Genomic DNA, 22,665 nt, shown 5'->3' with positions numbered 1-22,665 from the left:
GAACGAAAACTAAACAAAAATAATTTCGTCAACACACATTTTTCACCGGACTAAAACCCTCATTAATAAACAGCAACTGGGACTAAATCAGTCTGCATTTTTCGCCGCCTAATGAAGACGAGACGAAAATGTACTTCACTTCATAAAAACTGGACTAAAATCTATGGAACATTTTAATACATGAGCAAAAACGAGACGAAAGTTATGATTTTTGTCAAATCTTGTATCTGATCATCTGTCACACAGTGACACCCCCCCCCCTCCCCTTTCATACATGGGACAGACAGCAAGTGGTAAATTATAGTTATTAATTTAACATGAATCCAATGGCTATAACATTCCAACAATAATGTTTATCTGACCGCTAGCTAATGCTGGCTAACTTGCTAGCTCGTCGCATGGCGCCATAGTAGCCACTTGTTGATATACTGTAATTGTGTGTAAAAGTTGTTTTTCATCAAAAAGGTGAGAGAAAATTTGATGTGAAATGGTTTTAGATCCGAAATGTTCAACATAATATGCTGATTTAAAAAAAATCATTGTCCTGACTAAAGATGTTTCTTCAACTAAAATAAAGGCTAAAATGCTCGATTTATAGTCGACTTAAAATGGACTAAATAAAAACAGGATGAGATTGACTCACTATGATAAAAACTAATAGGCTAAGCGTGATTGAAACTGGACTAAAACTGAGACTAACTTTAAAAAAATGGCGGATCATGAGACGAGTTACACAAGATACAGTCATCTTGCCTATATTGGTAGTTAAAACCATAAATATACCACAGACTAGCATCACAAATATTTTAATATTATTTAAACTCATCTTATAACATTACCCATAAATGTAATTGCTTAAAGATGTTTTCTGAAAAAAGGCACCAGCAGTGTACGTCTACATGAATAGTTCACTGTAAGGGACTAATGGACAAAATTAGAGCTGGTACTAAAGCCAAAGCAATATTTCCCATAGGAACTAATGCCAATTCAGTTAATCCGTTCCAACATAACAAAAAAAACTGTTTAACATACAGAAAACTATTTAAAATACATATTGATGATAAATGAAATGACTAAATAAACTTTTAGATCACAACCTTCCCCGCTCTGCGGAATGCAGCTAAATGACATAATGTCGGGTGTTGTTTTTGTTACTTCGACTACTACTACTGTTTCACTACCGCTTCCTCTTCAGGCAAATGCCTCTGGTTTATTTGCGCATACGAGTCGTACATTTCCACAGCGGCCCGATATACTCCACTGACAGACGCTCCATCTTTTGGCAGCCGCAATTTTCTTCCTTGGCAGAGGTCCATGGGGTCTTTTGCTGAAGATAAGCAGACGAATCTATCTGATTGGCAGAGGCTGTTGAAAAGATTGGAAAGCCTCCTCGGGCCTGTCGCCAGTCATTTAATGAAGACAAGAATGTATTTGTTTAGCGGTTGATATCTTGTCTCTCCGTCTTTGTTTGAGTACACGTGCCGATTTTTAAGATCTTAACCAGGATAGGTTTAACAGACTTGCAATAATTAGGCCTTTGCTGACTTTCGTCATGTAAAACTTTGTTATTTATTTATGCATTTATTTTCCTTTTACTGTACTATCTAATCCAATTATTACTATTGCGACAGGGTCTGGAACGTCTCCCCCCCCCTCAATATACGGGGGCTCACTGTATATGAGTAACGGCTTGTCAAAGAGTGAGTACATTATTGTGACACACAAACACCTCTAGTGTATCTGGGGAAAAAGGGAGAGGAGGAAGGAGGGAATGTGAAACAAAAGAATCTTTGAGAGATTATCGCGGCCCTCGGTACACCGAAACCCCCGCACCCCCCCCCCCCCCCCCCCTCGCGCGGCACGTGGCACGCCAGCCCTTGATGCTCATCGTGTGCGTCAGGTGCTTTCAAATCCAACACCACCCTCTCTCCTTCCCCTTAGCCAACCGGGAAGCCATTCCACCCTAAACTTCACCTCTCCTCCGCCTCCTCCGACAGCAGCTTCTTCTCCTACAAACACAAAGAACATATTGTATATCGCAGGGTTCAAGTGAAGCCATTCTCCTTGGCAGAGGCCCGCCTGGCAATCTGCTTTCCCAACTTGGCGAGCAGGTTTTCAGGCGGATTCTCCTCACCAAGCACCAAACCTGTCCGGACGAATCTATTCCAAAAAAAAAGTAACTTTAGGGCCAAGGCTTTAATGCGATCATTTCGACATCACCAAACCACTTAAACGCATACGCTATCACCGTAATGCAAAGCGAGCGCGGAACAGCAACGTTAGCATTAGCGCCCGTTGTTGAAGTATCATCGAGGCTATTTTGTTGTTCTCCTTGAATTGTTTTGACAATTGGCCACAGCTACAAGACTTACTACATGCTTTTATGTCCTCTAATAACTATCTTCTAATCCCACTGTTATCACTTCATATAGTTATGATAGATGCAAACATATATTCCAATATTACTTACTGGTATTTACTCATGCTACATGCTACGTTCAATTCAGTACTCTAAAACTACTCACTCAGTTTCAGTAGCTAATTTAGGCTAAAGCTAAAAATATTAGTAAATATTAGTTTATTCACGAACTGTCTTGCTATCCTTAAAATCGATCATGCCACAATCATGTTAGCATATTCAGGAATCATGCTAGTACACAATTAAGAAGACTGCATTGTTTTTGCTGTTAGCGTCATTATTAGCATTTGCATTCAAAGTACACAGACATTGTTAATGCCTTCTCTAATGTTAATTGTAAATATTAGCTTATTCACGAACTGTCTTGCTACCCTTAAAAATGATTACGCCACGTTAGCATATTCAGGAATCATGCTAGTACACAAGAGACTGCATTGTGTTGTTGGTAGCATCATATTTAGCATTAGCACTCCCAAGTCCACAGACATTGTTAATGCCTTCTTTATTATTTGTGATCATGCTACATGATAGCATATTCGGGACACATCCTATCATTTCACTATATGTAGGTTGTATTCAGACTAAATGCTAGCGTATTTTAAAATCATGCTAATTGTATCTTTGGGTCTTTCTAAAAAATGTGTGCATGAAAAAAAAAAAAAAAAAAACGTCTGGGTGGCGTAATCAAAAATTCCTCTCGAGAATCTGTATAGATGGGTCACATGGACACGTCAGCCATTTTCACACATTGGCTACATTAGCTGGTGGTTTTCAGCTGCTCCTCTCCATCAGCATGGAAACCAGAGAGGAAGAGCATGTTGAGCTCGCGGAAGCGCTCCAATTTAATTGTGGAAAAAGTCCTGGAAAAGATCACGGAACTTTGTGGGGACCCTTCAACTTTTAAAACACCCGACACGATTACGCGCAGTCTTGCTGTTGCTACAAATGAGCTTGCAACTAATAAACTTCACAAAAACTGACTTTCTGCGTTTTTCTGCTACATGCTAGCATATTCACGCCGCTTGCTACTATTGTCTTCAAATAGGATCAAATCATGTTCCATGGACATTTTGTCTTCGGCATTGTGGTGTGCATGAGGACAGATGGAGAGCAGGTAGCGGCGTTAAAGTCACATCTCACATGTCTGCAATTGTGCAAATGAAGTCACATGTTTGATCATATGGAGTCTTGTGACCGGATTTGTGGAGAAAGAAGAAGTCTCCGAGGCAGCTGGAGACAAGACAGTACAGTATGGCTTGATTAAAAGCTTGGCGAGTTTCCAGTTGAAACATAAGCCGCTCCGACCTGCGATGCTCTCAAAAATAAGAAGTTTGCTCAACCCTGGAGAACCCAAGAACCCTTTTCTTCTTTGGAAAATTATGAATTATACATTAAATAACTGCTATAAGTTCACTGAACACCAAAATATATGTTTTTTTCAATTGTAACCCTTTTTTTTTAAACTAGCTCAGAGTTGCTAATTTATCAAAATATATATATAAAACATACTTCTAGGCATTCTGGCACAATTTTACCATCTGATGGTTTGCTGAGAAGATGGTTTTGTTTGGATTGATTTCCAGCTCAACAAAATTGGCATGTTGCCAGCCATCTTGTCACCACCACTCTGGCTCATGTAAGTGCAATATTCATCCACTAGATGACCCCATGCAGGGGTCAGAAGTGGCACTCTGGACTTTTCAAGTTAAATTTGGAGAAAAAAAAAAAAGGTCTTTGTTATTTGAGTAGCAGAATTTATAGGGGCCAAATTTGACCCCGTGGGTTCTCCAGGGTTAAAAATCGTTATTTTTGTTGCCACGCCGAGAAACGAAGGATTCTCAATTTTAAAAACGCGCCAGACTTCGGACAAAATTGTTCACTTCAAGCCTTCTATTGGTTTTGAAACCAAGTTTTCCATGGCGAGTTAAGCGCACGTGTGGTTTTGGTGAGAATGACCATCCCCCCCACCCGACCCCCCGCTGGGGCCGAGTGTGTCCAAATGACTAATGACTCACTGAGCGCTGCCCTGTTACTAAGTCGTCTGCCATCACTCAGCATGTTGGGTGCTGAAAACACGTAATGGTTCCAGCATGTCAGCGAACCGCTCGGCTCGTTTTCTTTTTTTTTTCTTCTTTTTTTAACCTCCTTTTCACGTCCTCCATGGTGGTGTGCGGAGTGGCAGCGGGGGTCTCTGCATGGGCAAATTCACCTGCCGTGACCCCGCACTACTGCTACAGTTACGTCAAATGGAATGGATGACATCACTGCATCGACAGCAGCGGAACCCTCCAAATGTCAGGAATCAAAATCAACGCAGTTCTTGCTCTGACACAAAACATAGTCGCATCAAATTTGAAGGTTGCTCAAAAATCTTTGCACTAAAATATATGAAATATAGCAAAACCACCTAAAAACGTTTCTTACATTACACAGTTAAATAAATTTAAAAGTATTTCTTTGTGCCTGTGTTCTAAATGCAGTGTGCCCAATTTTCGTAGACCGGCACACGTGATCGGCATAAAAATGGCCGCGTCTTTATTTTCGTGTCTAGTTTTGCATGTTTGTGATTTAGGTAGACCACGCTAGGCCTCGTTTGGCGTTTGGGCGTATTGTATTGGACGCATCTGATAGTTTAGTGACAAAAACTAGATTTTAGAAACGCAAAAAGCCGGTCTAAGTTGTGGTGCAGGTGGTGTAAGGCGATTTTGGTGGATTTGCTCGAGGCTTGACACTGATGCACGATCAGGGGTGGAAGGGGGTAATCTTGTGGCTCTTTCCCTACTGAATTTAAGGAATGACGAAAAACCGCTTTGATTGACCGGGAGTCGGATGTGTTCACTCCCACAACGGCGCATTGTCGGTTAAAACATCCACTTATAGCTACGATTGTCTCGGAAAAGACTACAATTCGTGCTAGAATTGCACTGGGCAAGAAAGTTGGGGCCCTATTTTTTTATTATTTTATTTTTCAAAAAAAAATTATTTCATTTTTTTCTTTTTCTTTCTGTATTTAAACACAAACGTGTTCTGACTGCTGTTCAGCTCCGCTTAGTGCTAGCCTATAAGGCTAACGAAAATTAGCATCGATGATCCGGTTATTATGAACCCTCAACAACATATACAAATAGAGCACGTAACATTACTCGCATGCCGCATACAATGTCTTTTTTTTTATCGTCACCGCATCTGCTGACACGAGGCCAAGCTGTCCATCACGCAGCTTTTATCTTCCCCACTGAACAAGACACTACAACACCTCATTGCAATTACACGCCGAGGCCACCGCGCGCCCTCGCCGCCATGCCACCTCATCTCACTATTCTCACGTCAGCCGTCACGGGAGAATTTGACAAGCGCCAAAGGCCGGCGAGACGTTCCGACACCGGCCAACAGATGGCGATACCACTCGCTCGCTCTGAACTGGCCGGCTCTCGAGGACCGGCGCAAAAGCGACTTACTGACTCCGACTATCCTACTTAAGTCCCTTAAGTAGCTTTAAAGCCGTATGAGCTTGTCGCAGCGCTGTCTCTGCGCACATTTGTTGTTCCCGCTGCCCGGATGCCGTGTTTGGAAAACGTCACTGTGATCTTCAGTGGAATAGCAAAGCGAAACATTCATAACACACCACATGTGTCGTGACGGAGCCTGCAGCGTCTCCAGCAGGGCTTTTAAAAGCCAGCCCGTGTCAAATGTGAAAGTGTGTCCTCATCTATAGCTGACGCTTGACTGCTCTTGTTTTTCATACAAGCTGGCTTCTTAGCGTCAAAGTGCCCTGCAGGGACCATCATGTCGATGCTATCTGTCTCCTTCCATTAGCAGCCCTCATGAATCTGCTTTGAATCCGAGTGGAAGGGCGTCAGACAAGCCGAGCCAGGAGTGCGCTTTTGGCACGACCCAAGTGAGCGAACCTGCGGCGACGTCGCCCGGCAACGGCACAGCTGATCTGAATTAGATCAATATGAGGAATGCAACGTGGCGAGAAATGAGGAAATAAACATGTAAAAGTCGCACTTGGGGGTGTGCCGAGAAAATCGATTCTCAAAAGAGCCGCGGTTTTCATTTAGTGCGATTCAGAATCGATTTTAAATGTCCCAAAATGGATGTTATTTTAAATATTTTATACTGTCTTGCCCTTGTTTGTGTATGTGTCTTTATTGGGAGCGCTGTTCATGTTGTACACGATTTGGCCACTTAGGGGCAGTGTGGTTCCGTGCGTTCTGATATACTTGTATAGCCACATTAAAGGAAAAAGTCGCGATCAAGAGCATATGTTGGTGAGTAATGTTAAGATGCTTTTCTGTATACATTCCTGAAGCGTTTTGTATGAATAGCCGTTTTTTTTTGTAGCGCGCTAATTAGCATTAGCGAGTCAGACTGGAGTAAATCATGACGATTCTTTGCACATCTATAAATTGAAGCAGAAATCATTGTCAATCAAATCGTTTTGAATCAAAAATCGCTCTGAATCGAAAATCGATTCTGAATCGAATCGCAGGCACAAAAATTGGAATCGAATCGAATCGTGGTCAAAGACAGCCCTAGTAAGCACAAATACCAAGCGTGTTTTGCATCTTTAGTGTTGGTTTGCATATGTGCTTCTTTTTTTTTCGCCATCTACAAGAAACATTCCTGTTTGTACCGACCTGTTGTGTATTCACCACTTAAAAATGTCCCCAAACTGTCCCAACAAAGTTGTCCAAAATGTCTGAAAATTGGACATTCGGGGTAAAACTGCGCTACCTAAACCTTGATTAATTGATTAAGAAGTTTGTCTTCCAACTTGACTCACCTCTTGAACGTGTCCCGTAGAGACGGCAGCAAATGTTCATTAGCGGTACACAAGAACTGCTCCAATGGAGTGCTCGTTACGGAACCCACCGACCGCCATTCCGATGCGTCCAAAGTCACAAATGAAGTGACTCTCCTCCTGCGAGCGCAGAAACAAAAGAACGATGTTGGGGAGGGGTTTGCGGCAAAATAGCAGCAGGTGCTGCGGACTAATGAGCCAAAAGTCGTTTACGTTTTTGTTTTCTGGAGGACACTTCAAATATGGTCGGATGAGGAGTGACCACGAGCCTGGAATGTTTGACTTTTTTTTTTTTTAATTGCCACCTTCCTATGATTAGTAGAGGTGGCCAACATCGTGAGGAGATTTTTTTTTTTAAATGGGTCAGAATGTGTTATTTTAAAAAAGGGACTAAATACATTCTATGTCTTACAATGTATCTCAAGTTAACACAAAACACACAAAAATGGAACAAATTTGCAAATTTTATATCTGTTCTAAACGTACAAAAAAAAAATCACACATACACATTTTAAACTAATACAAACATGGCTGCATCTTTTAGTCATTGATACAGTAATTTCATAATAATTCATAACATTGAGTTAAAATGAAAAAGATGTACCGTACTCTAAAAAAACAAACGAGTGTGATATTGATTTGTGTTGAGGTTATTTTTCTGCCACTAGATGGCATAATTGCATTTGTAAGACATCGGTGATAGCTCGGTGCATTTTTCTTGTCATAGTTAAGAGCTAGCTAATCTTTAACATGAAGTAACTTGTGAAATTCTGCACATTTTTAAAATTTAACCCCAGTCTTCACAAATATATGCATTATTATATTGAATTTATGATATTGTATAAATATTACATTATATTGAAATTGGAATTCCCCCAGTACAGGCTTTCCAAATAAGGAGCGGTCCTTAAATCGCGCGTTAAAAAAATTAGTGGTGATAAAGGAACTTTAAATTAACACACTAATTTTGACATCCCTATCATTCATATTTAAAACAATTTCTTATAAAAAAATAAAAATAGGAATCATTATATAATACAATAATTAACATTACTTTCAATAACTAGCAGCAAGGATACCTGTATGTAATTTACTGTAGAAGTATTTACAACAGCGCCGTGTGTGCGTGCATGCAAAGCAATTCCTCTGTGTGACTCATATTTCATATTTTATGCGTCCTACTCTAGCGATCGTATTTCAGCAAAACTACTGGCTTCTAAATGTCCCGCTCGGCCATAAAAACGTCGGGCTCGTCACACGCACACGCTTAATAGATGGGGAAGCGGAGGGAAGGTATACACGCTGGAGCCAGCGGGGGGAAAAGCGCCAGTGATGTTCAGCCACAGACTGCCGGGCATAAAGTTGCGACTCTCTCGTGACGTCTTTCAGCTCTTTCATGTGTGCCACTCTTTAAAGAGTCGTAAAGAATTGCCTCTCATACGCACAACGGGAACGCTCTCATGAAACAAAAACTAACTTTAATTCAAACTTAAAATGTTATCAATTAAAAATTAAAAATGTATGACTGTATAATTGTCATAAATTCAGGACCTCTTAAAGAGTGTTTTATGTTTTACACGATACATTACATCTTATTTTTAACTCATTCACTGCCATTGACGGCTATAGACGTCAAAAATTAATTGTAACTATTTTTATCTTTAAATTTTTTTTCCATTTTTGTTAACAAGAGTATGAAAACCTAGAATTTTTTGGGGGGTACATTTAGAACAGATATAAAATTTGTGATTAATCGTGAGTTAACTAGTAAAGTCATGCAATTAATAACGATTAAAAAAAATATTTTCTTTAAAAAAAGATTATTAAAAAAAAAAATATATATATATATATATATATATATATTTATTTATTTATTTATTTATTTTCGATTTTTTAAGAAAATAGTTTTTTAAATTTAGGGGCATCAGGCGATTAAAATTTGTAATCGTAATTAATTGCATGACTTCACTAGTTAACTCACGATTAATCACAAATTTTATATCTGTTCTAAATGTAAAAAAAATAATAATCTAGGTTTTCATACTCTTGGTAACAAAAATGGAAAATAAATGTTAAACTAATATAAATAGTTCAAATGAATTTATGGACGTCAATGGCAGTGAATGAGTTAACTACCATCTCTATAGAGACTGAACAAAAGGGGTCCAAGTTTTCACCCTTGAGGCACCCTACACGTCATGGCCATTCAATCAGATTCTAAACTTTTTTTTATTCACCATGTGCTATGATGTACTGAATATGATGCAAATATATCATATTATATATCAGTTTGTTCTTTGCAGGTCTACCAGATGGACCAGAAAATGGACTCGGTTCTGCGGATCCTGACGGAGCAGTTCCTCCCCAAGCCTGAGCTCATTTCCAGGCCCTCCATCCGCAGGGTGACCATCCAGAAGCGGATGGGAGTCAGCATCGACGAGGGGCCCTAAAGGGGTCTTCCCAAAAGCCACTTCCTGGGTTTTGTCATTGACTTATAAACGCCCCGCAACCTACAACAGAAGAAGGGGCACCAAGAGCGGGAATCATGACTCACCTTCCAATGTTGACTACCGCATCCCCTTTTTTTGGGGTCTTATCGTGCGTCGATCAAAACCCCATTACATTCCCTGGCACCTTCCAATGCCGTGCCTCCCTTTGTCATTTATTTTCCTAAAGGGAATTTACGTGTGCCCGCTCTTCTCTTCCTAATATTATTCCTAAGCTAACGAGCGAGCAATCAAAAGCACTGACGTTCCCCGAATGGGAGTCGTGCTGCGGCGCAGGCATTCCACAAATCATTCTATTTATCTTGGCACGCATGCAGCCATCTCGATTTAGACTGTGTTTGCTCGAGGTGATCCAATAACACGAGCAGAGGAGGACTTCATTCAGCCCACGCTATCGTGTCCTGTTTGGAAATATTACTTGCACTGAAGCTAGTAAAAAAAAAAAAAAAAAAAAAAATGGCTGCAGCGGGGACGGACCTCTTGGCGGAGGTTTGTTTACTCTGGGATTGTCCAAATGTCCATCAATCATCTTTAAGCACCACCACCGGGAATCTTCTTTATATTCTCCAGGATCCACTTTTAAGAGGCTTTTTGAAGTTTCTTTGGAACTCCAATAACTCTGGTCCAAACTTTTGGTGGGACAAGAATTCAGTACACAAACATAAAACAGGGTAAGACGACTCACTCTGTGTTTGAGGCCATTTGAACCGTGATGTCCTCTCTCTCCAGTTCATATCTCCCAAATAATCTAGTCAAGCAACCAGCAGGGGACGGGGAGAGGAAGAGGAACTCTCGGCTAACGTTCAGATTGGCCTCGTGCGAGTACGTCCTGAGGGGGCTTGGCATCAGCTGATCTCAGTCCATGCTCTTAAAGTGGTGCTTTTTTTGTCTGTTTTCTTTGGCTTTTTGTTTGTGTGTAAGGATACAAGTACGCATGAAAAGTAAGGATCACTCCTTAGTTTTTGTTAGCTTTACGATTCACGAGAGCTCAGACTCGCTCGCACCAAAGATCCGCATTCGTCATCCATTTACAAAGCCTCTTTATTCACTTGTCTAATCCAAATGTATTGCAATGTAGCCTACACTAGCGCGTCGACGCAGCGTGTAAACCCACAAAAATATTTTCGTTTTTAGTTGAAAATAATTTTGTTTAACCTCGCAGGATTTCGCACTGTACAAGAGCCAAAGGCAGAGGAAAGGATGGTTTTCTCTTTAGCCCCATTTTAAATCCATCTAAATTGCTAGTAGCCTCATCCTAGCTAACGCTAAGCTAGTTTGTCCATCAGGTCCGGCGTCCAAGTTTGAAAACTCCAGTTCATATGTTGCTAGCACACCATTAGCCTGCCAGCAGCAAGACGTTAGCATAAGGATGTTTTTCTCTTTGGCCCCATTTTAAATCTTTCTACATTGCTACAAGCCTCATCCTAGCTAGCGCTAAGTTAGTTTGTCCATCAGGTCCGGCGTCCAAGTTTGAAAACTCCAGTTCATATGTTGCTAGCACACCATTAGCCTGCCAGCAGCAAGACGTTAGCATAAGGATGTTTTTCTCTTTGGCCCCATTTTAAATCTTTCTACATTGCTACTAGCCTCATCCTAGCTAGTGCTAAGCTAGTTTGTCCATCAGGTCCTGCGTCCAAGTTTGAAAACTCCCGTTCATATGTTGCTAGCACACCATTAGCCGGCCAGCAGCAAGACGTTAGCATAAAGATGTTTTTCTTTTTGGCCCCATTTTAAATATTTTTACATTGCTAGTAGCATCATCTTAGCTAGTGCTAAGCTAGTTTGTCCATCAGGTTTGGCATCCAAATTTGAAAACTCCTGTCCTCATGTCGCTAGCACGGCGTTAGCCGGCCAACAGCGAAACGTTAGCATAACATTCTTCTCTAACGACACATTGCTATGACGCGTTCTGGGAAAAGTCTGATTTGTCGTTTGTTTTCAACGGCCTATTTACACTTTTTATCTGTGTAATTTATATGCTGCTAAAGTGTTACTGAGTTCATCACCTGTACAGTATTTAAAAGTTTGCTGAACGTCCTCTGTTCTGGTTCGGGAGGCTCCGCTGCACTGTAACTGTAGCTAGGCCTCATTATTTATGGCTCACACAACAGAGGCGGGCAATTCCTTTCTTTCTTTCTTTTTTTTCTTTCTTTCTTTCTGCGCCAGCATATCTTTTCACCTTGTTGCTGTAGTTATATGAAACTATTAGTATAACAGCAAAGCTCCACTATTTGAGGATTGGTGTCAAGGCCTGCGAGTAATTGAGCAAACTTAATTACTACTTTCCTATTAGCCGGGGCTCTGGCACCATCTTGTGGCCTCATAGAGCATTACAGAAGCAACTCAAGATCATGCGACTTGGTGAGTTTTTCATAGAAAACGGCAAATAGGTGACGGTTTACTGTATCGTTTTATCTCCGTGCTTGTGTTTTAAAGAACGTCTGTAACACACCTTGACGAAAAAAATCGCTTCTCTTGTCTTCTCTCCTGTACAGTTTTATAAGAGATATATAAATAGAGACATTGCCTTATTGCACTGTAATTCCGATCCCATGGAAACATCAGCGCTGCTTCTCGGGAGTGATGAGAAAGACAGAGCGCGGCAGATGGATGGAAATGATTGGAACGATACGCACACCCTCTGCACTGTAGCTACGCTGTAAAAAATAAAGAGGACAGAAAGAAAACACGTTTCACGACACGCTGGCCCGCTCCCTTCATCCATTCCTTCATTTGCTTCCATCCGGGGGTGAAGCTTGTCATTTGAAACCAATCAAGCCCAACGTTGTGCTGAATTTCCTGTCGCACGGCAAACCCAACAAAAAAGGAAAACGAACACTTCCTCTGAGCCGACTTGGAACTTCCAATATTCCGTACCCGCTCCCTTTTTTTACGGTTTCATATTACTACTCCAAAGGCCAAAGACGACTGGGGATGTCCCAAGATCAGCATGGGAGCGGGGGGTGGGGGGGGGGGGTCTCATCGCCTTGGATCGCCAAGGAAGAGGCAAGAAAGGATAAGCGCCAAGCCACTTTCAATTAGCCGCGGAGGCGACACGGGCCGGGGGGCGGAGGGTTTGAGCTTGCCCTCTGGTTTCCATCAGCGCAAGGGAGAGAGAGAGAAAGAGAGAGAGAAAGAGAGAGAGAGAGAGGAACCACCGTCTTCAGAGGCCAGCGCCGAGCTGCCCGCTGCTTTCATCTGAAGACCAGACAGACACAGAGAGCGAATCCAACTTCAAAAGGCATTTTGATCTCAGACCTTCACTAAACGATTACTGGAGGGGGGCGGGGGGGCATGAGGACCACTCTTAAACACAGGCGGTGTATTAAAGCTTGGGAAGGAAAATGAGGTTCTGGGTTCGAATCTCAGCAGACATTTGTTTTGTTTTGTGTGAAGGGTTGGGCAGGTATGTGATGTATGATGATGTCACAGCTGTCAAGATGAATTCAAATAATGTATCTTTCTTTATCTATGTATGCCCGGTGGGCTAGCGTCTTTTGGAGCAGATGTGGTTCTATTTAGTTATATTAAATATTATATCCTCTATTTTACCACTACAGATAAACTCATAATTTACACTCTAAAAACTTTTTGTATAAAATAACCTGAGTTGGGTCAAAAGTAACCCCATTATGGGTAAAAAATGGACTGATCCACTTTATTTGATCCAACTTTCTGGGTTGTTTTATACAAAATGACCCAACTTTTTTTTTTTAGAAACAACTGCTTTACGTGGCCCGCAAATGCAAATTATGTGCGTCGACTTCATGTTAAAATACCAAAATTGCTATTGAGGAAGCTTTTTTTTTTACTTTTTTAACTCATTCACTGCCATAAATTCCTTTAAAAAAAATGTTTTAAAAAGCTTATTAAAAATTAGGGGCAAGAGGCGCTTAATTTTTTTTAAATTGTAATTAATCGCATGACTTCACTAGTTAACTCACGATTAATCACAAATTTTATATCTGTTCTAAATGTACAATCAAAAATCCTAGGTTTTCATACTCTTGTAAACAAAAGTGGGAAAAAAAATTAACTAATAGAAATAGTTCAAATTAATTTTTTACGTTTATAGCCGTCAACGGCAGTGAATGAATTAAAAAAAGATAGAAAATATTATTAAAAATTCGGGGCATCAGGCGATTAAAGTTTTAATTGTAATTAATCGCATGACTTCAGTAGTTAACTCGCGATTGATTACAAATTTCAGATCTGTTCTAAATGTACAATAAAAAATTCTAGGTTTTCATACTCTTGTTAACAAAAGTGGGGAAAAAATGTTAAATAGAAATAGTTCAAATGAATTTTTGACGTTTATAGCCGTCAATGGCAGTGAATGAGTTAAAAAAAAATATATTTGTTTTTATTTTATATAATTTTTTACTAATCACCCTTTTCAAATAAATGTAATTATTAGTGATGCTTGAGACCTCGACATAGTTTTTTTTTTCTGAACGATGGCATTATTTTCATACCATAGCAAGTAAACAACATGGCTAAATCAAGATGCCATGGCTGATGTGTTTTTTTTTGTCCCAACCCATCTCTGGCAGAAGGTAAAAGTAACCTGATGCCATTCATACAATAGTTTTATTGTTAAGTAAACTCACAGAGTAAGTCAAATTTTGAGTACTGTATTCTGTTATGACATTTTTGTTTGGTAGTGTGCCGTGATTAATATTTTTCTGCCTTTAGCGCAATAAAAAGTGGGGAATTGATCTGAAGCGTTTAGGGGGAAAAAACAAACAAACTGCAAAAAGTACCTCCGCTCTGGACGAGGCCTGCTGAAAATCAATCTGTGCAACGACCAAAATGACACAAAACGGCGACTGTAAATCAGACGCAAACAACTATGCGCGGCGATGTCAGCGGTTTGTACGGCAAAAGAAAACAACAGCGTAGCCTTCAAGACGAGCAGCTCGTTCTCATTACGCCGCAGCGTGTTACTCAATCTATAAAACTCCAAATCAAATTGATGACACTTGGAGAGCGCGGACCTCTGCCAAGGCCGACAAGCCACTCGATTGTTTTGTATCGTCCGTTAAGAGGGGAGCGGTGGGCTTTGCTTTGGGGGGGGGGGGGTTTAAAAAAAACCCAGCTAAGCACAGATCCACATTTCTGGTGGAGTTGCTGCCGTCGAACAAAGTGGAGCATTTAGCCGCTAAAGAGCCAGTTATGGATACCACATGTCTCTCTGGCCCAGACCAAAACAAGCAGGGCGCATTTTGCCTCTGCCAGGTGGACCCGAAATTATCCTAAATGGATGCTAATATCGCCCCGCGTCTGGTCGCGTGTGACTGAGGCTTTGTTTGCTCTCAACACGTTGACGTTACGCGTGGTGATAATACACCACGTCAACAGTCTGGTGCAAGGTTAATGAAGGCCACCGCTTCATTTGATTACGTCAATATCCTCGTTATTCTGATGACCTTGTTTGTCTTTGGATTTGACCTGGCCCAGATGGCAGAGCTCGGGTTCATTAACAAAGCAGTTTTGACTATTTGAGGGGAACTGAATTTTACTCCTCGGTATGATGCCGTGCAAACTAGGACCACAATATTAAATTAATAAAACGAACATGTAGGCCTAAACCAAACTACAAATGTTTATTTTTTTTTCAAAATCGGAATCAGATTTGTCGGTCAAGTATACATAAAGAATGGGAAGCCTGCTGGTCCACTAATTAGCGCTCCAAGTTTCTTAGATGGAAAGAAGAAGAAAAAACATCAGGAAGGAGCGAGGAGGGAAAAACAGCAACTTTTTACAAAAACTAATTATATATATATATATGTGTATATATATATATTAGGGGTGTTAGAAAAAATCAATTTGGCAATATATCACGATATTACAGCGCGCAATTTTTGAATCGATTCGATATGCGGCCGAATAGATTTTTAAACATAATTTTTTTATTGGAATATTCAACAAAACGTAGGATTCACACATTAAGCATGGAAGAATGTTATATTAATGGACATTAAGCCTTAATCTTTTATTTCAATGCTGTTCAAACATGAAACATGACTGCAACCTGTTTGTTAAATGCAGTGGCTCAGTTATAAGCCTGGATTTTCAGATAAATGAATACATTTTCCTATAAATCTTACTGTGTACATGTACAAGTTTACTGATTAGTATTTTCTAAATTTGAGTAAAAAAAAAATCGCAATAATTTATTTTATAGATCCGTATCGGGATTAATCGAATCGTGACCTATGAATCGTGATACGAATCGAATCGCCAGGTACTAGGCAATTCACACCCCTAATATATATATATATATATATAATTTTATGGTTTTACTTTCTGAATTACTCCAGATGCTGAAACCCTAAATGTCCTTTCACTGTGAAGCATTGCAGTCAACTTCCAGCATGGCCCAGCTGGGTGCGCGTTTTGTGTTTAGCAGCCGGTCCGAGTCCACCGAGAGGTTTGCGTGGCCGCCACCTGTCTGGGGAGACCCTGCAGCGTGCTACGTGATAGCAGATAGCGGCCGACAGGTGCACGCCCGCATGTGTTTGTCGGCCTTTGTACCAAACAGCGTCGGCGGCAGCTGGGGGCGAGCGAGGCGCTTCTGTCGGCCCTCGCCTCGTCCACAAATAGATGTAAGCGAAACTCTGCCTGCCTGAGCCCACTTTAAATATGCGGGATTACCCTGGTGGGCTTTGGTCTGCGTCAAATCATAATAAAACACACTAAGTGGTCTGTTCTTGAAATAGCATTGTTCATACTTATTGAGAATGGGATAGATAGATAGATAGATAGATAGATAGATAGATAGATAGATAGATAGATAGATAGATAGAGATGGATGGATGATGGACGGACGGATGGATGGATGGTGGATGGATGGATGGATGGACGGATGGATGGATGGATGGATAGATAGATAGATAGAGATGGATGGATGGATGGTGGATGGATGGACGGATGGATGGATGGATGGATAGATAGATAGATAGATAGATAGATAGATAGATAGATAGATAGATAGATAGATAGATAGATAGATAGATAGATAGAGATGGATGGATGATGGACGGACGGATGGATGGATGGACGGACGGATAGATAGATAGATAGATAGATAGATAGGTGAGCTGCTGGGTTGCTAGCTAGCTAGCTAAATAGCTAGATTGCTAGCTATTTAGCTAGCTAGCAGAGAGAAGAGGAGAGAGAGAGAGAGAGAATACCTATAGAAGATATACCAAATAGCATTGTTTGTGTTTTCATAGCATAATCATTCCGAGATAGATAGATAGATAGATAGATAGATAGATAGATAGATAGATAGATAGATAGATAGATAGATAGATAGATAGATAGATAGATAGATAGATAGATAGATAGATAGATAGATAGATAGATAGATAGATAGATAGATAGATAGATATGGATGGATGGATAGGTGAGCTAGCTGGATTGCTAGCTAGCTAGCTAAATAGCTAGTTGGATTGCTAGCTAGCTATTTAGCTAGCTAGCAGAGAGAGAAAGAGCTATCGTAACCATCAACGCTTTGAAATTTAATTTCAAGATCATCCATGTAAATCTTGCTCAATGCTTCATGGAAAAACCTGATTTTTGATGTCATGAAGTCAAAAATAGCCCAGGACATGAAACCCTTACTGTCTCTTAATGCTGGACAGATTTATAACCTTTCCAGGTCAAATATTGAGGACTTTGAACCCAGGCGGGTAGAACATTCCAGGCTGGGTAACTGGAAGGGCTTCAGTGTCGTGCTGGGCTTTGGTCTGCAGGCTGGCTGGCGTAGTGGACAGCTGCACCGTGGAGCTTCTGGACAACAGAGAGCTCTTGTCGAAGTCAAGCAAACAACACACACACAGGTTATTTTTACATAGCCCACATCTGTGCGCTCTCGTTGTTATGCAGTAGATCATGTAACATTTTTATTTTTACGCCAATGTCCATTGACGTGATGCTGCTCCGTCTGGTGATTCCGCCTTGGCCACCAGGAGGCAGTATAATGCTTGTAAATTAAATACATGAAGACGACAGTCTCTTCTTAAATACAGTAAGCTGCAGTAATAGTAGTGATTTTCCGCAAAGGATGAAGAATATGTATATGCCTGTGAATAATGTTATTTCGGCCGTGAGGGTTTTGCACTGTGTCTTAGCATTGCGCTAGCCGCAAAACAGTTCATATACATCTATTATCTGTACCGCTTAAAAGCATATTAGTATTAGCTTAACCACTTAACCACTTATGAATAAAACATATAACCTAATATGTGGACACCCCCCCCAATTTATATATATTATTGTTTTTATAATTATGTAGTTCATTCTCACACTTTATATATACAATATTATAACACACGGTGTACACATTACTTTGTATTCACTTTTTGCAAATAAATGTTCATATAATTTTTGTAACCGTTTTATTTCCTTCTAATTCATTTTTATTTTTCATTTTTTTATTTGACCTTATTAAAATTAGAATATCAATAAAATTTCAAGAGCAGCATGAACAAACATTGGTGCAGTCTGTTTTTTTTTTTTACATGCGTGCCCATTTAGTGAAGAATGAGGAAGCAAAAATCAAAAGATGCTTGATAATGCAATTGTGTGTAATGCTGTTTCGGTTACTATGACGCGGCGCTTTTCACAGACTGGTGTCTGGGACGTGACGTGGTCGAGGTTCTCATGTGAAAGCTGATTTGTCACCAGCGCTTGTGACAGGCGCAAAAATGTCCAATTTGATTGAAAAGGTCAAAGGAATGCACTTATAGCATAGCATGTTAGCGGAGCATATGCCAACACATGAAAAGGCTAACCTTTTTAGTTCAAAATAACTTACTTTAACCTCCAGAATCCTGTGTTGTACCCTTGCCAACGGCAGACCAAAGGATGGTTTTACTCTTTGGTTCCATTTTAAATCCATCTAGCCTCATTTTAGCTGGCTAGAAAACTCCCATTTCATTTGTTGCTAGCATGGCGTTAGCAGGCCAAGAGCTGAGGCTTTAGCTGGTCAAATGTTCCCGTTGCTCGGACAGCATTATCCGGCCAAATATTTAAGCCCTAATCTAGAAAATCATACAAATTCAGTTGTCAATTACTCACATTTTTTGGCACTGTTGATAGCTCGTTATTTGGAAATGCTAACGCTATGCTACCAACGTGAGGCCCAGTTGCATAACAGGATGACTTTTGGTTTCAAGGTCAACTGTGACATTTCAGTCACACGCCCTGACAAGCGTGAAGGTGCGAGGGCCCGCCCGTCCGCCCGCCCGTCCGTCCGTCACTGCTTGCTGGCTACATTTATGTTGCTCTTTCTTTTTTTTCCCCAAGAGACGCATTTGATTGTACGTCTGCTTGCATTTCCAGAGCGAGGCAACCTAATATCCCCACAAGGGGCGAGCCGGCTCCCTTTTTATTCACGAGTGAAAAGCAAAACCCAGAAAGAGAAAAATTGAATATAGTGGAGCCAGAGCTGCTCATCCAGAGAATGCTATGCTCTGTTTTTCTCATTCTTCATGTTCTCTCATTTTTATGGCGAGGATCAAATGAGGCCTGCAGGCCCTCGTGCGCCTCCTGATGAGAGCAGCAGAACCGAGAGAGAGAAAGAGAGAGAGAAACTCGAGATATCTTTCATTTACAGCGTGTTCTGTTTTATGACTCCCGAAAAAAGAGAAGTGGACCAAGTTTGGGATTCTTTTTCCTTTTGGTGTCACTTAGCCAGAATGTGTAGTAATGGTTTTAATAGAAAACGCGGTTAAAGATGAATTTGAATTTACTGGAATGATTATTACCACACGCGCAGACTCCTGCGAATGTTGCGTCACGTCAGACGACGCTCACACACCCACGCTGCCGTTATGTGTGTACACCTAACTTGCGTGGGGAGTATTACAAAATTACACGCCAAAGAATGGGTCAAAATGTGTGCATATTCTCACAACATCTTTTTTAACGTCTTTCACATTTTTTATTTTATTTAGTTGTATTTGTACTTTTTTCCGCATTTTAATCAAAACACATAACGTTTTCTCTTTTTTTGTGCTTCCAGTTAAAAAAAGAAAAAGAAAAGAAAATTTAATTTAATTTAAAATTTTATTTTAATTTAATTATTTTTAATGGACACCCCAAAACAAGACAAAACATTTCTTTGTTTGGTTTACACATATTGTAAATGCCGTCTGGTCCATTCAATTTCACTTCATCACACAATAAAAATTTTACCGGTACTCGTTTGTAACCTAAAATTGGCGCATTATTCAATTCAAATACTCATTTAATTCAACTACACAATGAAACAATGTTTCTAGCTACAGAGCCAGAAAGCTGATGATTGGTGAGGCGATATAAGTTATTTCCACTTTATCGCATTGGATTTTCTTATAAAGCTAAAATCGTTCCAATATCGCTGTTGAGTATCGGAAGAAAGAAAAACAATTGTCCTGTAGCCTACTTCGACTACTGTTTTATCACAATTTTTTTTGTAATCATGCTCAGATGTTTGGTGTCAACATACAAGCAACCCGGTTGCGAGAGTGAGTAGCATGACTCAGCAAAAAACGACATCGCCAAGCTAATTGCTCTGACCACGGCCCACGTCGAAGGTGAGGGTCAGGAAGTGCGAGGAGAGGAACTTGCGGCTTCGTATGAAGTTGTGGGGAAGCTAACAGGAAACGATAAGCAGGAAGTGGAACACTTGCTGGCACGCACCCGACATTGCGAGGAAATGGACGGTGGCTGGAATTTCCTCAAAGATGGCGGTGGTGCTCGCGTTTGGGTGATGAGTCATTCGAGTGTGAAGAGAAGAGGTGACTTTTTCTTGTGCAAGTAGAGACACTATTGCATCATCGTGGCTGCACTTCGACCTCCTCGTTCGTAGTCTTTTTTTTTTTTTTTAACCACGACTGTCACTCACCACAATGAGGTGGTGGAGAAATCAATCGTACTGTACTGGCAGTTGTGCGCAAAAGGATTAGCTTTTTTGTTTTAGCCAGGCTAGAAAGTTCATTTGTTGTTATCTTTACTCCTTTTATGCCCCCCCCCCCACCCTCCAGCAATAAAGTCCATTTTCATGTTTATTCAAGTGTTAGAATCCAGGAAAATTTTATTATTAACGCAATTTTGAGAATAAAGTCTGTCCATCCACACACAAAAATAAATAGAGTTTATACACACTCACATAAAATGTGGAATTGAACCCTTATTATCATAATCAAAAAAATGTATTATATTATTATCATTGTTGTGAAAAAGATGCATTCCGCATGAAAACAATAAAAGTAAAGCTAAAAATTTTTGCAAACCACTCTGCACATTTTTAAAGAAAAAAAAATCAAAACTAACATTTTTGACGGCACGGCAAAAGTAGATGTTTCCCACTTTATGGCATAACTGAAAAAAAATAAACATTCCAATATTAACGATAAGTACTGTGGTACTTCGGAATTTGAACATAATTTGTTCGTTGTTCAACCTCCGAAACATTTTTTCCTTTAGGAAATAATGTAAATGCAATTAACCCGTTCCCAAGCTCCAAAAAACGAAAATTCCTATTTTAATTTCTATATATGTTTTTCTTTTACATTTACAGTACAGTACAGTATTTAAACAAGAAACATACCTTACCTTTTTTGATGTGGTGTGGATGATAAATGCTAACGTTAATGCTAGCTTTAGTTCAGTGGCGAGTTTGTGTATTACTACTAAGCGGTCCTTGCGTGCGTTGTTTAACGTCAGGCACGTTGTTGACCAGCTAAGGGGGGTCCTCGCGCCGTTATTTACAGAAGTAGTTACAACGGCACAATAATCTCCTTCCTAATTCCACTGTGTTTCGTAGCACTGTATGTTTTTCTTTGCTGCCGCTGGCACTTTTGTCTTTCTTTGGACCCATGGCGGAGAAAATTCAGGGGAAAGTCAAAATGCACTCACAAGTATGGAGCACTAATCTATCTATAGCTAATCTATCTATAGCTAGTTGTTCAACTTGCTCGTTACTCGAGGTTGTTGGTGATTAGTCAGTTGGTAAACGTAGTTGCGTCCACTTTATCGCATAGAACATTTTTAGAAATGAATCATTCCATGGCATCAACAATAATATTGTTAAATAGCTAAAGCTGCGTGAGTGGAAAACACTTTGTGGAATCAATCCCGCTACTGTATCTAGTTGGTTTAACCTGCTAGTTGGTGCTCTAAGCTAGCTTGTTGATGATAGGTCAGTTGGTAAAAGTAGTTGCGTCCACTTTATCTCATAGAACATTTTTAAAGATAGAATCATTTCTTTGACAGTTAAAGTTGTGTGAGTGGAAAACTTTTTGTTGGTTGGATCTATCTAGCTTGCTATTTAGCACAACTTGCTAGCTATCATTCGAACCCTATTTTTACCATCTCAAACTTGACTTGCGAAAATGGGGCATTAAACAAAAGCAGCGGTCCAAGACATTTTCATGCAATTGCATGTCCAACATTTTTGTTGTCACTGCGTAATTTTTGTGCCTCCGGTTGTCTGCAGTTTTTTTTTTTTAAAGGGGGGGGGGGAACACAGCACACACTGGGGGAAAAAAAAAAAAGACCCGTTTTACCTAAGAACATATAATTACAGGTTGTTTGACACAACTCCTATCATGCTACATGTGTTCACTTCACAAGGTAAACACATTACTTTCAAAAATGGATTAAAAGCTTCCTGGTTAATGACTAGCACGTGTCTGGCAGGTGTGTTCAGCGGTTGCCAGTAGTTTTATGGCCACAATATTTTTTTGCGCATGTTAACAGAAATGATTTTATACCGTCAATGTGGCCATAAAATAATATTTTGTAGACACATTATACTACTTCATCGCCACCAAAAAACAAACAAAAAAAAGTTCATTATTTGTGCATATTTTATGCTTTTGTTGGATTTTGTGCGCCTTTTATACCAATTTATATTTTGTGGTTACAAATTACTATTT

At 40.1% G+C, this 22,665-nt stretch overlaps 1 protein-coding gene across 5 annotated transcripts in view; it reads left to right on the top strand.

Annotated features, from left to right (window-relative positions):
• Positions 1–12,673, top strand: part of kcnq1.2 (potassium voltage-gated channel, KQT-like subfamily, member 1.2) — a 160,171-nt gene extending 147,498 nt beyond the window's left edge. For 2 of the 5 annotated variants that reach the window (XM_086074524.1, XM_086074523.1), the window contains one exon: positions 9,530–12,673. In XM_086074524.1, coding sequence (XP_085930650.1) covers positions 9,530–9,676 — 147 coding nt within the window. In that variant the 3' untranslated portion in view covers positions 9,677–12,673. Of the gene's footprint in view, positions 1–1,286; positions 1,409–9,515 lie in introns of those variants that run through there. The other 3 variants (XR_015094677.1, XM_086074526.1, XM_086074527.1) reach the window with 3 other exon arrangements.
• The last annotated feature ends 9,992 nt before the right edge of the window (positions 12,674–22,665 follow it).

The sequence above is a fragment of the Leptonotus elevatus genome, chromosome 4 (assembly GCF_054856555.1).
Source record: "Leptonotus elevatus isolate MCC_2025b chromosome 4, RoL_Lele_1.0, whole genome shotgun sequence".
Lineage (NCBI taxonomy): Eukaryota > Metazoa > Chordata > Actinopteri > Syngnathiformes > Syngnathidae > Leptonotus > Leptonotus elevatus.
This window is presented reverse-complemented; position numbering and strand designations above follow the sequence as displayed.